The 16441-nt window shown below is 42.3% G+C and overlaps 1 protein-coding gene across 1 annotated transcript in view; it reads right to left on the reverse strand.

Annotated features, from left to right (window-relative positions):
• The window catches only part of Dner (delta/notch like EGF repeat containing), a 301330-nt gene that overhangs the window by 73561 nt on the left and 211328 nt on the right, over nt 1-16441 (reverse strand). Inside the window, exon 7 of the mRNA XM_041650981.1 lies at nt 13526-13639. Within this exon, the coding sequence (XP_041506915.1) occupies nt 13526-13639 (114 nt within the window). The remainder of the gene's footprint in view (nt 1-13525; nt 13640-16441) is intronic.

The raw sequence follows: 16441 nt of genomic DNA on the forward strand, positions 1-16441 counted from the left end.
TTTTATTTTGTTTCTATTGAGCTATACATTTTCTTACACTTCCCCCTCTCATTCCCCTCTCCACTCACTTCTACTCTCTCCCATGATCCCCAGACTCCTAATTTACTCAGAAAATTTTGTCTTTTTCACCTTCCTATGTAGATTCATACATATTTCTCTTAGTGTCCTCTTTGTTGTCTAGTTTATCTGGGGTTGTGGCCTGTAGACTGTTTTTTCTTTGCTTTATGTCTAAAAGCCACCTATGAGTGAAAATATATTATGTTTGTCTTTCTTGGTCTGGGTTACCTCACTAAATATGTTTTTTTTTTCTGATCCATCCATTTGCCTGCAAATTTCAAGGTGTCATTATGTTCACCGCTGTGTAGTACTCCATTGTGTAAATGTACCACATTTTCTTTATCCATTCCTTAGTTGAGGGGTATCAAGGTTGTTTCCAGGTTGTGACTATTAGAAATAATGCTGCTATGAACATGGTTGAGCACATGTCTTTGTGGTATGATTGATAGTCTTTTGGGTATACACCCAACAGCAGTACTGCTAGGTCTTGCAGTAGATAGCTTTCTAATTTTCTGAGAATTGCCATACTGATTTCCAAAGTGGTTATACAAGTTTGCATTCTAACCAGCAATTCCCTTTATCCCACATCCTCTCCAGCCTAAGTTGTCATCAGTGTTTTTAATCTTGGCCATTCTGACAGGTGTAAGATGGAATCTCAGAATTGTTTTGATTTGCATTTCTCTGATGGCTAATAAAGTTGACCATCTCCTTAAGTGTCTTTCAGCCCTTTGAGATTCGTCTGTTGACAGTTCTCTTTTTAGGTCTGTACCCCATTTTTTCATTGGATTATTTGCCCTTTTGATGTCAAATTTCTTGTGTTCTTTGTATATTTTGGAGATCAGTATTCTGTCCAATGTGGAGTTGGTGAAGATGTTTTCCCAATCTGTAGACTGCCATTTTGTCTTGTTGACCATGTCCTTTGCTTTATAGAAGTTTCTCAGATTTGGGGGATACCATTTATTAATTGTTGCTCTCAATGTCTGTTCATCAAGGCATGGCAGTAGAGGTAGTTAAATCCCACTGTATTACTCAGAAAGCAGAGAGGGATGTGTTCCAGCGCTCAGCATGTTCTCTTTTTATCTAGATTGTGTTCTCAGTCCATATTCAGTGTGGTTCTTTCCTCATCACACTCCCTGTGGCATGTGTGCACCCACACGCCCAGAAAAAAAAAATAATTCTAAAAATTAAAGTTGTGGTTCTCTGTTAATCACCATCTACTATAAGAAGAAGCTTTTCTGATGGAGTTTGAGAAATGAACTAATCTATGGGTGTAACAATAAGTCATTAGGAGTTGGTTTTATACTATCTTCCTTTAGCAGAGCAAAAATAACAGGTTCTCCCTAGGACCTAGAACCTGTCTAGACACAGGTTCTTGGCCCACATGATAATGCCAGGTATGAGTTGCATCTTGTGGAGAAAACCTTCTTAATTTCAATCAGGTATTGGTGCATCTTATGGAGCAAACCTTAATTTCAATCAGGTATGGACTACATCTTGTGGACCAGACCTTTTTAATTCCCATCAGAAACTGACTGATTACTCCTATGACATTTGTGCCACTATTGTACCAGTGTGCCTTTCTTTCCATGCTGGTCCTTATTTGTTGTAGGTTTACATCTGGATAAGATTAATAACAACCTTTCTCCCTCCAGTACTGCTCAGAGCTCCATCCAGAACTATGAAAGCCAGACAATAAGGGTGAAGCTAAAGCATCAATGTTAGCCTTTTCTCTCCATGTTCTGTCATTTAAGTATATGCTGTCTTCAGCAATGGGGTCTTACCATTAAGTTCTGTGATAGCTACATCATAGGCCCTCCTCCCAAGGCTCAGGAATAATTGAGGGGAGGGGAGAGAGAAGGGTTCTATGGGCTAAAGGTGGTGAATGACTATAACAGAACAACATGTGACCTATGATGGCTATGATGGCATGCATAAGGCCGATACAGATGCAAGTCCAACAAAACTTCCTGCAGGGAAGGAAAAAGTGGTCACGAAATCCCACCCCTGACTGAGGAACTATTGGCAATTGACAGTTGCCAGGAGAAGGCAAATTCGTTTTCTTTCAGTTTGTGGACCCAGGTAAAGCCACACACCCAAGATTGTACAGGCAGCACTAACGGGACTCAATGAGTGTGCAAAAAGAGAATATAAAACTGGATGTGTATAGAATGGGGTAGATCTGGGAGGCATTTGGGGAAAGTAGATACAATCAAAATGTCATGTATGAAATTCTCCAAGAACTAATAAAAATTTTAGAGCGACAATTCTGAAATAACCAAAGATTAACAAAACTATGTGGGAACAAAAATAGGGAGTCCTGACCTGGAGGTGATGAGAAAACTGTGTTTGTATTTACAAGCCTCCTTAGAGAGAAAGAAATGAACAACTGTTTGATAGTATCAACCAACAAGTACAAAGAGAATGGCCACAGCAGGACCTCCTGTGTTCAATAGTTGGTTTCAAGTTGTTCAGGACACAGACATCAGGAAATGTTGGAAAGAAAACAGAAGAGCTCCAGAGAAAAACTCAGTCCCTAACATGTGGAAGCAATGTCACCAGACAAGGGATTTCAAAGGACTGTTGCAAAAGAATAAAATGCAGGGAGGGGAAAGGATGGATTCAGGGGCTAAAATGAAAGGTAAACAGACTGGCAGGGGGTAAAAAACTACCAGGGAATAAAGGCTGATTTAAGAAACTAGAAACTGTAATTTATCGAGTTGACTCTGCCTTCAAATTTTGTATTTGAACCAATATCAATATGAATGCCTGCAGAATATGCATTATGCAAATAAAAAGAAAATACCCTTGAGATACATACATGAAAACTGGGTATTTAAGACCAAAAGAAATCATTTCTGGGAAATTTTAAACTGTAAGACAATGAAGTCATTCTGTGTACTGTCAGAAATACAAATAGCTTTGCCATATTAATGAGAGTACATGAACTAAAGCAACACTAGCAACTGGGCTGATAGCAGAAAGGCAACTCACATGGGCCAAGTGATGTGTCTGAGCCTGTGAAACATCTCGCTGTGCAGCCTTGGCGAGTGGTTCAGGCAACACCTGGAGGTCTTTCTAATTCTTTCCCTTTGTGAGCCCCACATCCAGCCATCAATCAGTGGGTCTTGTAGCTCCCATTGCCAAAACATCCTGAACTCCAGTACTTTGTCACTGCTCCCTGGCCACCACTCCAAAGTCACCACTATTCCTTCTCTGACGTGTTTCCTCTGGTGAGACTCCCTTGTCTACCTTAACCCTACAACCAATTACCCGTGATTTATGAGACTAGCTTTCATAAATGCAAATGCTATCATGCCTCCAATCATCTTTAGAACAATATTGAATATCTCTTCCGTGGGCACCATGTCCTGTGTATAATAACTCTTACCATCCAGTCTGATGCTTTGTTCCCCAGCAACTGGCCCCAACAGCTGCCATTCAGTTTCCAGAACTACCTTTCTGGAAGTTCTTGCCAGTTCCCTGTATGTTCGTTTCTCTCTTTTTCTCCCCACCCCCTCTCTTTGTGGTATGTCCATGTCCATGTGGATGAGCCCACCCAAGTGTGTGTATTTTGTCCATGTGTGGAAGACCACAAGCCAACACTAAGTATCTCCTTCTGTGGCTCTCGACCCTTATTTTTTGAGACAGTCTCTCGCTGAACCTGGAGCTCATCTATTCCTCCAGGCCGTCTGACCAACAAGCTCGAAGGACTCACCTGCCTCCACCACACCATACCCCTGGCATTAGGTAACAAATACAACAGTGCCCAGCTTTTGCATGGGTACTGTGAGAACATACTACAATCCTCATGCTTGCACAATTGGCGCTTTCCCTACTGAGTCAAATCCTCAGCCCCTTTGTGTTCTCATCCATGGCTCACATATTAGATATGCTTCTCCTGACGACTCCAGCCTAGCAGAATTTCTATCACAACACCCCACTTTCTTCTTCATAGCTGTTTTTTCTCATTGGAAATGGCATAACTGTGTATCGGCTCACCTGCCATCTGTCTTTCCACCCTCGATGAGACCAGGGCCTTCCTGAATAAGAACAAGTATTGGCTCCCCTCATTACTGAGTCTCAGAAGCAACAAGTGCTTAGGTTATTGGAGGCACTGAGTAAATATTTATGGAGTGAATGTGAGCATGAACAGATGTGGGATGAGAAAATATTTTAATAGAGTAGTCAGAGAAATACACAATAGAGTAGTCAGAGAAAAAACTGATAAATATGGATTGGGTTTTAGAGATGACAATGAGGAAATAGGAAAAAGATGAATATTAGTCCCCAGATATTGTGATTGCAGGTTTATAAATGAATAATCGCTGAATCAAATAAAGGTAGAAAGTTTAGTTCTGAGTGTTCTCTGGATGGTACAGAAAGGGAGGAGAAGGTTCATTTAAGAGTCATTCCTCGGTGAGGAGTCCAGAATACATGGGAGATGCTGGGAGACGCTCGGAGGTGCTAGGGATGCTCGGGGATGCTGGGGGATGCTGGGGATGCTGGGGGATGCTGAGGGATTCTGTGGGGATGCTGTGGGGATGCTGGGGGATGCTGTGAGGATGCTGGAAGATGCTGTGGGGATGCTTTGGGGTGCTGTGGGATGCTGTGGGGATTCTGTGGGGATGCTGGGGGATGCTGGGGGTGCTGTGGGGATGCTGTGGAGATGCTGTGGGGATGCTGGGGGCTGCTGGGTGATGCTGTGGGGATGCTGAGGAAGGCAGAAAGATGCTAGGAGATGATGCTGGAAATGCTGGGGAGATGCTGCACTGTTTCTTCCAATAGATACTGGAATGATTCCTTTCATACATGAAGGGTTGGAGGGATGAACCAGGCTGTGGTTCTGGAGTCAGTAGGTGGCACCAGTTGTGATTCAAAAGAAGTGAGAACTAGACTTTGTGCTGGGTCTTAAAGAAAGCCCCAGATTTGGCTCAGGAAACAAGGAAGAGGAACAATGTTGGACTGGGAGAAGGGATTTTGAGTAATGCATATGGAAAAGTTAATTGTAAACACATTTGTTCTCCTCCTAAGAGAGAAGACAGTTGGGTGGGATAAAGAGAAGGGGGAGTATCTAGGAAAATCAAAGCTATCAGATCCAATAAGGCTGCAGTTAAAATGTGACTTTTAGCTGGGTATGGAAGTATGCACTGCATCCCAGCTACCTGGGAGCCTGAGGAAAGACAGTCAGTCACTTGAGTTTGAGACCAGTCTAGCAACATTGCAAGACCTCAGATAGGTAGGTAGGTAAGAGATAGATAGATAGATAGATAGACAGATAATAAGATAGGTGATAGATGAATAGATAAATAAATAAATTAGATGATAGATGATAGATAGATAGATGATAGATAGATAGATAGATAGATAGATAGATGATAGAGAGAAGGTAAACAGATATGACTTTAAGATCCTATTTTAGTTTCTTTTCAAAGGACATTAAAAATGATTCTTCAAAGACAGTCGCCTAAAATCTAAAATGATTGTCTTTTGGGGACCGAATCATAGAATGTTTTTCTTTGAGCTTGCTTGAATATAGATGTTTCTGGTAATTCTGAGTAAATGCCCAAAATGAATTATAATGCTATATAACATCTTAGCTATCAAAGAAAAGCAGACTGTAGTAAAATGCATTGGAAATGGCCCATGGATTGGCAATTCCAAGTGGATGCCTGATGTCACAGTGACCAGAAGCTTCACTCAGTGCAGACTTGATTTGTAAGATAACACATTACTCATATAAATTAAATTATGATCATTCATAAATGGAGAAATTCAAAAGGAGACCAGTGGGGGGAGGAAAAAAAAATCTTTAAAAAAAATCTATCTTAGGAGAAGCATAAGTATCAATCAACGTGATGTTGATGTTAAGTCATAAAAGATGAAATTGGGTCAAAAAAGAAGATTTAGTGAATCCAGCTTGCTCAGGGAACCTTCTGTTTCCTCCTTTCTGGTGCTAGAATTACAAGTGGGTGAGCAAGCCCACCCTACATTTACATGGGTTCTGGGCATCTCGGCTCTGGTCCTCACAGTGAACATTTTAACTGCGGAATCACCCCCCCCCACCATCCCTATACACTTCTTTTGGAAGAGAAAACACTAGGGCATCATCATCATCATCCATGCATTCATTCACCAGGCTGGAGCTCCAGGCTGCCACCTGTCAGTCTGAAGCTACCCATCAGCATGGATTTCCCAGGCGGAAGAAATGGTGCCCAAGAGAGACAGGACCCAATCCCTCACTAAATGCCCCTGCAGCTGTTGTCCTCACAGATGATGTGGGGGAGAGCGAACAAAACTCTCTGCAGTATTTCTACTTAAATGATTTCAGAGACACTGGACTAGGCACATGGGGAGGAAAGTAAAGAAATAAGAAAATGAGAACTCCTGTCATAAAATGAAAACTAAACTGTATGGACAAACCACAGAAACTCACACTTAGCAAGGCTCAGTGAAGGCCCTGCTCTGTTTCCAGAGGTGAAACTCTACACCACTTGGAAGCCAAGGGTCTTGGCTCTTAAGGTCCCTAAGTGGAGTGGTGGCTCAAAGATCCTGCCAAATGGGAGAGGAAGAAGCACATTTATTCTATCCTGTTTGGTTTATGGGAACACGTTGTAAGTTCTTATATAAATACACACAATTTTATGTGGTCCTCAGAGAATGCTTTCACCAAGCCATTATCCACTTTAGAATACTGCAGACTGCAGCCCACTCCCAGAATGGTGTGATACCTAAATACATATTAGGTGATGTGTCTAGTTTCTGGACAGGATATATAAGCTCAGATGCAACTCCTGTACCATGTGTTGTGAGCTTCTATAAACCCTTTGAGGTACAGAGCATTCCCACTGAAATTGGAGTTGGACAAGAGGGTTTATACGGTTAGGGTACTCCAGGCTATAAAACTTGGGAAAACAAAATACTTTGGATAAACTCATGGAGCTTGTTGTAAGACCTCTGGGCTAATATAAAGGTCTAGATCCCAGGCCTCCTCTAGTGTTGCTTACACTTTCCACTGTGATTATTACCTAAAACAAAGTATATGTATGAATTTATCAAGAGACTCTTAAAATGATATATTGGTATCAAAGACATTTATAAACAAGGTCCTTTAAAGGTAGTAATTAGTTGTCAAGATCCTATAACCAGGAGGCAGGAAGAGATATAGTTTTATATGACTCCCCCAATGTGCCATGCCCAATTAATAGTCATTATTCTAGCTAATTTATTCAGTACTCCCTACTTCCCATGCACAGAGCTAGGGTCTGGTATTCTTCACAACCCATGCGCTGGTAGCATCCTCATTCTGAAAAGGAAAATGAGCCTCAGAGATACAAAGACTTTGGAGTCTAGACACAGATCTAAGCAGTGTGAAGATGGAGGTGGGTCTTGTATCTTATATGTTGCTTTCATTGGTTAACTAATAAAGAAAACTGCTTGGCCTGATAGGACAGAAAATTAGGTAGGCAGAGTAGACAGAACAGAATGCTGGGAGAAAGAAGCCGAGTGAGGCAGTCCCCATGATTCTCCCATCCGACACAGATGCAGGTTAAGAATCTACCTGGTAAGCCACCAGCTCGTGGTGCAACACAGATTATTAGAAATGGGTTAGATCAATATGTAAGAGCTATCCAATAAGAGGCTGGAACTAATGGGCCAGGCAGTGTTTAAAAGAATATAGTTTCCGTGTAATTATTTCGGGTATAAAGCTAGCCGTGCAGGTGGCCGGGTGCCAGGAACGTAGCCTGCCATACCTATTACAACAGTGTGACCATAAAATCCATACTGAAAACCACTTGGCTTGGTAGCCTCACCATTAAGCCAAGGTTTGGGAGCCTTCTGGGCCAGAGAACAATACCCCATGTTCATGCCAGATGGGGATGCTTCAGCATCATGAGTTTAAAGCCAGAGCCGCAGGTTACAGTCTCCGCCAAAGATGAAAGTCTCCGCCAAACTGCAGTGTTTGCCTTCATGGTGACATAGCAAGAGGGGTCCACACAAGTCCTGTGATCCATGATTCCATACAGAAGGGGTTTAATGTTTGTAAACTTTTAACACCACCAATGTTTTGGGTTCATTGGATAAAAAGAATGCTTTTTGCAAACATCACATGAAGCTTACATTTGTACTTGAGTCTCGGGCTACTACAAGCCTCCTGTGACAGACATGCTATGAAGAGACTCCATTCTACTCTGCACCATGGGAATGGTCGTACCTGCAAGCACAATGAGCATCCCTTATGGCTAAGTGCTTTAATCATTACTGCATATTTTTATTCCTATTAATCTCCGTGGTGTCTTTCAGCTTTCCCAGAGAGAGCTGGGCTGCTGAGGTTAAGGTGTTGCATGGATGGATGGATGGATGGATGGATGGATGGATGGATGGTAGCATCTAGACTGTATTTGCATATTTCTTAAACATATCCACACATTGAAAAGTCAGGATTTAATTATAGGGTATACATAACCAGAAATCTTAGAATTAAAATCCATATAGCTTAAACATTTAAAGATCTCAAAGTTCCAAACTAAATATGAGATATCTCATGGGAAGGAGTGCAAATAACCAGAAACCTTCATAGTTAAAATTCACCCAGTTTCAAATGAAAGGATCTCAAAGTTCTGAACCAAACACGAAATAACACTGAAGGAAAGTACCATCGCTACAGGCTAACATACCAGGCTTCTTTCCTTGTCTTTGCCATTGTTAGCACTCAAGTGGTAAAAGTAAATTTAAAAAAAGTTTGTTTTGACTTTTTTTACCATCCCTTTTATAATTAGAATGAGAAATACTTTTTAAATATGAACCTAGGAAAGGTAAGTAGAAATTCAAATTAAAACCAGAATTCAGAGGCTGGAGAGATGGTTTGGTGGTTAAGACCTTGTACTTCTTCTACAGAGAACACAGATGTGGGAGGTCCTTCTGTCTTGGTTAATGAATAAACAAACTGCCTTGGCCTGTTGATAGGACAGAACTCGGGTAGATGGGCAAGACAGAACTGAATGCTGGGAGAAAGAAGGACAAATTCAGAGAAGAACACCATGGAACTGCCAGAGACAGACTCTGGGAATTTTACCTGGTAAGCCACTGCCACATGGTGATACACAGATTAATAGAAATGCATTAAATTAATATAAGAGTTAGCCAAAAAGAAGCTAGATCTAATGCACCACGCAGTATTTTAATAAATATGGTTTCTGTGTGATTATTTCGGCTCTGGGCAGCCAGGACAAGCAAGCAGCTCCCTGCATCAGAACACAAATTTAGTTCTCAGCTCCCACCCTGAGAAGCTCACAATTCCTTGGGATCTGCTGCCCTCTTTTGGCCTCTTTGGGCATCTATACTTACACGTGTGCTCATTCTCACATACACATATACATAATTTAAAATAAATAGCATATTTTCAAAAAGAGATTCAGCAATGAAAGACAAACATGTTAGTGTCAGAGATCCGTGCACACAGATACACCCCAAAAGACAGAATTAGTGGTGGTAACACAGCTGTCTCCCTAGTGCCTGATTCTGAGCTGTGGGAAAGGCATTTCAAGAAGGCTGATGTCAGAAGACAGCTCCCAGGAAAGACTTCACCCCTGAATGCTCATTGATCAGATGGAAAAAGGATCCTTGAAGGGAAAGGGAAGAAGGAAGACTGGGTGAGAGACACCAGCAGGCTGTGATGAAAGCCCCATCCACAGGAAAATCCCTGGCCCCATAGATTTCTGACCTGAAGAAGCCTGCTATGAGCAGATTCCATGATTCTTTTCTAAAGAGAGGGTCTCCTTGTCCAGAATGAAGAACTGAACTAGTAGAGAAGGAAATAAGCTTTAGAACCCAGCAAACTGCACTTACTTCACTAGCATTCATGGCAGCACAGTCATGAAAAATCGGCATCGGGGCAGCTGCACACAGAGGTCATAGCAGTGTGACAGTGTGCACAAGATGCATGCAAGCCCAAGTCAGACCACATCCCAGCATGGAAAGGGGAGTCGGGCCATAGAACTATCGGCAATTATTAGCTCCTGGGAAAGGGAGAGTTTTCACTTTGAGAGTAAAGCCATGGAAGGTCACATATCTAAGAACATTTTGGCAGCACAAATTGGTCTTGATGTTTTTTTGGTTTGGGAGGGGTTTGAAATTTTTTTGGTTTTGTGTTTTTGGTGTATTGTTGTTTGTTTTGAGCAACTTTATGTTAGTGGACGGTGAAGTGTGTGTGGTCATGGATCTGGGAAGAGATGGAAAGTGAATGCGGTTAAAATGCATTGTACCAAATTCTGAAAGAACTAATAAAAATAAAAATTATAAGCATCACAGGTGCTGGGGTGTAGCTCAGTCAGCAGCTTGTCCTAACATGCATGGAATCCTGGCTTCAATCTCCAGCCCTGCATGAACCAGGGGGTGATGTACGTTTGTGATTCTCTCACTCAGTGGAAGGAAGCAGCGAGTTCAAAAGTTCAAAACCATCCCCAGCTATATAAAGAACTCGAGGTCAATCTGGGAGACAAATCCTGTCTCAAAATATATATATGATAAAAATACACACCATAGGACTTATTTTAAAGAATGTGTCCAGAGAATATTAACGTGGTTAAAGAGCACTGGAGGCCAGCCACCTGCCTTCCAGTTTCCGGCTACATGACCAGGAGCAAGTTATGTGCCCTCTTCCCAGACTATTAAATAAAAATGGTGAGGAATGTGGAAGAGAGATGGGGTAGGGTAGTGGTTAGGCAAATATAGGCAAAGTACAATGTATGGGACACTAACATTTCTCAATAGAAGACAGACCACTTTGTAAAATGTTTGTCACCAGTTATGTTTTTGCTATAAAGCTTCCAGGCCTTCCCATAGCCATTTCAATCTTCACTGAATAAAAAGATGTCTCACTGAATAAAAATATTTCTGGAAAATTCACACTCATCCTTTTGATTCTTGAGTGCCACAGTTTCCACAGCACGGAACATTCACAGGGCCATAGGATGAATAAGGATCTTAGATGTGGTACCCATGGCTTAGACAACTGTAGGTCAATGGCTCTTATTTAGACTTAGCCAATACTTCTTCCTCAGTGGCATCTTGTTGGAATGAGCCAAGGACCCCTCAAACACATCTCTAAAACACCTCTAAAAACATCTCTAAAACATCTCCATTTCTGTTCCCTCCATTGGGGAAGACAACCTACTGGAAAGTGATGGAAGCCACAGATTCCTGCCTCTCTGCCCCGCCCTCCATTCAGTCCTTCCCGAGAGGTCCTGTCTTTGTCCCCTGCACTTCTCTCATTCACATCAGCTTCTTGCTTCTTCCCAAACCCTGTGCTTCAATTCCAGGGAGTCAGCTATTTCCTGGATATCTGCAACTGTCCCCAGTCCTTTCTCCTGATTTCCACTCTCCTCTCGTTCCAGGTTCAATACTGTCCCAGAATGAAATGATCGAATCACTTGGCTTAAATTTGCCAGTGGTTTAATGGTAATTGATGATGGAGCAATAACAAAAATCTCAAATATTTATTGAGAGCATGTCCAACCTCTGTACAGTACACGTTTATCTGCATGAGATTTTATTAAAAATGAAAGGAGATGCTTTGAATCCCTTACCCTGTGAAGAACACATTACCATCTTGTAGCTGCAACACTGAAGCCACAGAAGGTAAGTTACTTGTCCGTGGAATAGGAGGTAAGCTGGACATGAACCCTAATCCTCTGCCTCCCTGCACTCCAGGATGAAGTAGTAGTGCCTTGCCTGCAGCCCAGGAAGCCCTGCAAGCCTTGCCCTACCCCTATTCCACAAACTACCTCCAAGCCCTCATCTTAGCGTCGCCTCTGTCCTCAGGTGTATACCAAAGACACTGTACCTGGGAGGGACCTTTTTAGCTGCTCCAACCATCAAGGTCCACTACCTAGTACAGCACCTGATGCATAGAAAGTACTCAGGAAAGTCTCTGCCAAGAAGAAAAACTACATGAGTGAAGGCTAAGTCCCTAGATTCTAGCTCAAGCTGTACAGTCTCTCCTCTTTAAGTCTCTGGAGTTTTCTTGGACCTTTCTAGTAAATACCAGAAATAGAAAAGCATTTGGGAGTTGACTAAACTCTTGCAGAAATCCCATGTGAATTCATAATGTCCCAGAACCCTGACCTTGACTGAAGGTAAAATCTAAAAAGGGGTAGGTGGCCACTGACTCATCCGGAGTGTGACAAAGCTTTGCAGAACTGCAGAGCATTCGTAGGCAAGTAACAAAGGTGCTGCTTGCTCAGCCATCAGCCCTGGTATGCTTCCAAGTCTCCCTGTTTGTCTGCACTGCCCAAGAAAGATAAAGGCAAGGCTCATAAAGAACGTGGTTCCCCTTCACTACGGGAGTCACATGCATTACCAACACACAAAATTGGGGTTGGGCTGGAAGTCAGTCATTCTGTCCATGCTCCTTCCTGGGTGAGTAGGAATTGAACCAAGGGGCAGCTCACAGGAACCCTGTATTAGAAGAGGGCTGGGCTCTTGGCCAGGGGCTACTGAAGATGACTGGACGTATGGAGATATTGCCTTCTGTGTGGGCTCTGTGTTGCATCTCTGCAGAATATGAAAAGCTACATAGTCGCCTATGTTGTGTCTGTGAATCAGGAGCCGACGTGACAGTTTTAAGCACTGAAAAACTACTACAGCATTGTTCTTATGCCATTAAGGGTTTAAAGTCATCCCCTCACAGCAGAAATGGGAGCAAAATCGCTCCCAATGCCAGGTTCTACCTTCCATCACCTGCCTGTCTCTTTCCTAACAGTAAACCCGTCTTTTGAAATAAAAACAACCCTAAAGTGAGGACTCTCCAGGTGGCTTAATTTTCCTCAGCCATCATAAATTTGCCATAAAGCACAAAGAAGGCAAACTTCATATCGGTTGTTTTTAATGTGTATTTGTATGGGACCTAAAACAAGTCAAGCAAAGTAGAAAAGTGAAGTTTTACTACTGGGTTCTATTTTATCACGCTAACTCATTATATATATAATTATATATATTGCTTACTCATTTTATATGTATATGTCAATATGTGTATAAGGGTCAAATTTTGGAGATATGCATGTGTGTGTCAAAATCACAAAAATTTCTAGGTTATAGCTCTTATTCAAGCAGAGCAGAAAAAGGAATCCATGTTGGACATGGCAGTGTATGCCTATATTCTTAGCAAGTTAAAATCATCGTCAACTACAAAGAAAGTTCCAGGCTAGCCTGGGCTACTTAAGACCCTTTCTCAATAAATAAAAGAACAATAAAACTGAGGGATCATATTCAGCCTTTGCGCTCTCTCTCTCTCTCTCTCTCTCTCTCTCTCTCTCTCTCTCCTCTCTCTCTCTCTCTCTCTCTGTGTGTGTGTGTGTGTGTTTCTCTTGTATAAAGTGTTTAGAAACAAAAAGTACCAAATTGACCAAAAGAATTTATGTTCTAAAGAGGAAAATGAAAACCTTTCCCAGAGTACTAGATGACGTCTTACCTTCCAGACACTGGCAGGTGAACCCACTGACGCTGGACACACACGTGGCTCCATTTCTGCAAGGATCTAGGACACAGTAATCGATCTTGGTCTGGCAAAGCTCTCCAGTATAACCTGCAGAAAAAGAAGATGCCTGCTGTCCAAGACCTGCTATTCTAAAACCACAAGAGCCACCCACAAACTGAGGGACTGAACCCCCAAACTGAGGGACTCTGCCAGAATCCACCCTCGGAAACAGCAGTCTTGCATAAGGGTGTCTCAGACACTCCTTGATCTCTTGTAGTTTTATAATCAGAAACCACCACCATAAACTTAGAGCTATGGTTCAAAATTCATTCACTTTTCAAATTGTTTTCTCCCACATTAGCTCTGAGTTTTATATTACCAGAAGCTTTAGAAGCTGAGGTTGAATTGCACTGTCCAGAGGACAGGGTCCCCCTGACATCAGGTGCCCTGGGCCTGAGATGAATGCTAACTTCCCTGGGTCACCACCACACCGCACTATACAGAGGTATTAGAGAGTTTTAGTGGATAATATTTAGACCCAAAAGAAGCCACCTGTGTTAACTCTGTACCCTGTGCTCTCATTTTAAAGACTAAGAGTTTGCAGCACACACAACAAAAATCACATTAATATATTATGCTTAATACTTCTTTGAGTCATAAACCCAGCTCTCCCTTCTCCATGAAGCTAGCCCCCCAGCTGATCCTGTGGGGTAGTGACATAATTCCAGACAAGCGGTGGGAAAATCAGGCTGTAAATCTCCTAGAACACCTTGGGCAGCCTGGAGGCTTTAAATAAATCCCAGATTTTTAATTCAGTTTGAAAACATAGCCCTCCAGAGAGGCAAGTTTAATGAAAACACCACACTAAAACGGTCCTCACCTTAGAGTGGGCAATGCTTCAGGAAAAATATGGAAAATACAAGGTATAAAATAAAAAAGTAAAAAGGGTGCTCTTGGCTATGATATTTGAGTGATGGAATCACTGGTAGTCTAGAGAAAATTCCCATTATAAATTTTAATCAGATGTATTTTCTACACAATTTTCATTATACAGTAGTATCTCATATGTTTCCCATGGAGTCCTGAACAACACGGAAACTTGCCTTTCTGGATTATTGGTTTTGAAGGGCCATCACCAGCACACACAGCTCAGACTTGAAAAACTCACCATTGCCTGCCCAGTGGGTGTGAACTACAGACAGTGAATGGAGGCGATTATTTTAGCATCTCCCATTGAGTCCCTTCCCCATTCACTCCAAACCAAGCCAAGGCATTTCAAGTTATCCACGGGGATGGGATTGAGAGACCAGCCTGGAGACCAGCCTGAGAGCTAAAAGGCCAACACCCAGGCAAGAGGTGACTTCAAAATTCCAAAAGGAATCTTTCAGTATGACATCACAGCAAGAATGTAGCTTCAAATGAAAGTTCTAGATTCAAAGTGGAAGGCAGCATGCTTACAAGGGGAATGCTGTGAGGAGCCGTTTGACTTAAAACGGTACGTGTTTTTTATATCTGAGAGAATTCCTCTTCATCTGAGGTCAACACTCATCTGATCACACACAGCACTCCCCTGTCCCATCCCTTCTCTTACAAATAAGGAAACTGAGGATTAGAAAGATTAAGCTATTTACACAATTACCAGGGATTCAAACTCGTGGGGCCCACGCCCTTAAACACAGCTATGCTTAGTCACCAAGCAGCCTAGACAGAGAGTAGACCATGGTAGCTCCTGCCTGTAACCTCAGACTTGGGGATCCTGCCGGCCTTGAGTGGGTGACACTTGTGGAGGTTCTCCATCGTTTGAGAAAGTCTGATAGAACAGCTTTCTTATGTCAAGGTCAGAAGAGGGTCCCTAGTGAGGGAGCTCTTGTCTGGGGTAAAAACACTACCTCATTATTTCATTTCTTTATGGTTTAAAGTCTTTCAGAATTTTGAAAGTGTAAGAAACAGAAAAATATGATTTAAAAGACTGTGGCTTAAAGGATAGGCTTGTAATCTAGGCGTCTACTGGCATATCTATGGCTCGGCATTCCTACAAATGAAAAACAATAATGGAGGCATGAGGAAGTGGTGTGGTACAGAGGGGAGGTTGGGATTATGAGGTTATAGGCTATAAAGCATCCCTGGCAATACTGCAAATACCTAATAATTACTAGCATCCTAGCGACCACTAGCATCCTCGTGATTGTAGATGATACCCATCCTTGTGTATGCAGAGTGGTTTCAATGCCTGTCCATGCTAGGCTGATCACGGAGGAGCCAAAATTTATCATTGACCTTTCTAATTGATCCTCTACTCTGTTACACAGTTTATTTCTAAATCTTTGCTGTCTTTATTTTCTGATCCTACCAATGGATTTTTATCTTAACTAGCTGCTTCCACAGCCTCCCCCAAGTGGGTAGTCAACCAACAATGGTGGAAAATATATGTAAAGGCACAGAGCTATGCAAACCAGGTGTGATTGTTACGTCCTGTAAAATGCAGGGCAATGGAAAGCTTCACTGGTTTCCAGCAAAACATCTACAGAAACAGACAAGGGTTGGCGAGTGTGAAAACTCCTCTCCTGAAGCAGTGGACAGGGGTCCTTCTGACTACAGGGCCACAAGCACTATGGGCAGCCTTCCAGATTACTGACATAGCCTTGTGACACCTTTACTGTCTTCTAGGCCCAGGCATCACTGTTTCTCAAGACTCCAGCTACCGTTCCCCAGACTATCACTTTACACTGGCTATCTTTCAACCCATTATCCACATAGAATTAACCAGAGAAATAGTTGAACTACTACTATTCCTATATATAGACTCCTCCAATGCCTTCCCAAAGGGTTTGGAAGAAAACTAGTCAGTGACTAAAAAGTAAGACATGGTCTAGCCCCAGCCTTCCTCCTCTTTGTCCAGCCTCCCTGATG

This window comes from Microtus oregoni, unplaced genomic scaffold (genome assembly GCF_018167655.1).
Source record: "Microtus oregoni isolate MIOR12 unplaced genomic scaffold, Mior012 000004F_ref0000308, whole genome shotgun sequence".
NCBI classification, from domain to species: Eukaryota; Metazoa; Chordata; class Mammalia; order Rodentia; family Cricetidae; genus Microtus; species Microtus oregoni.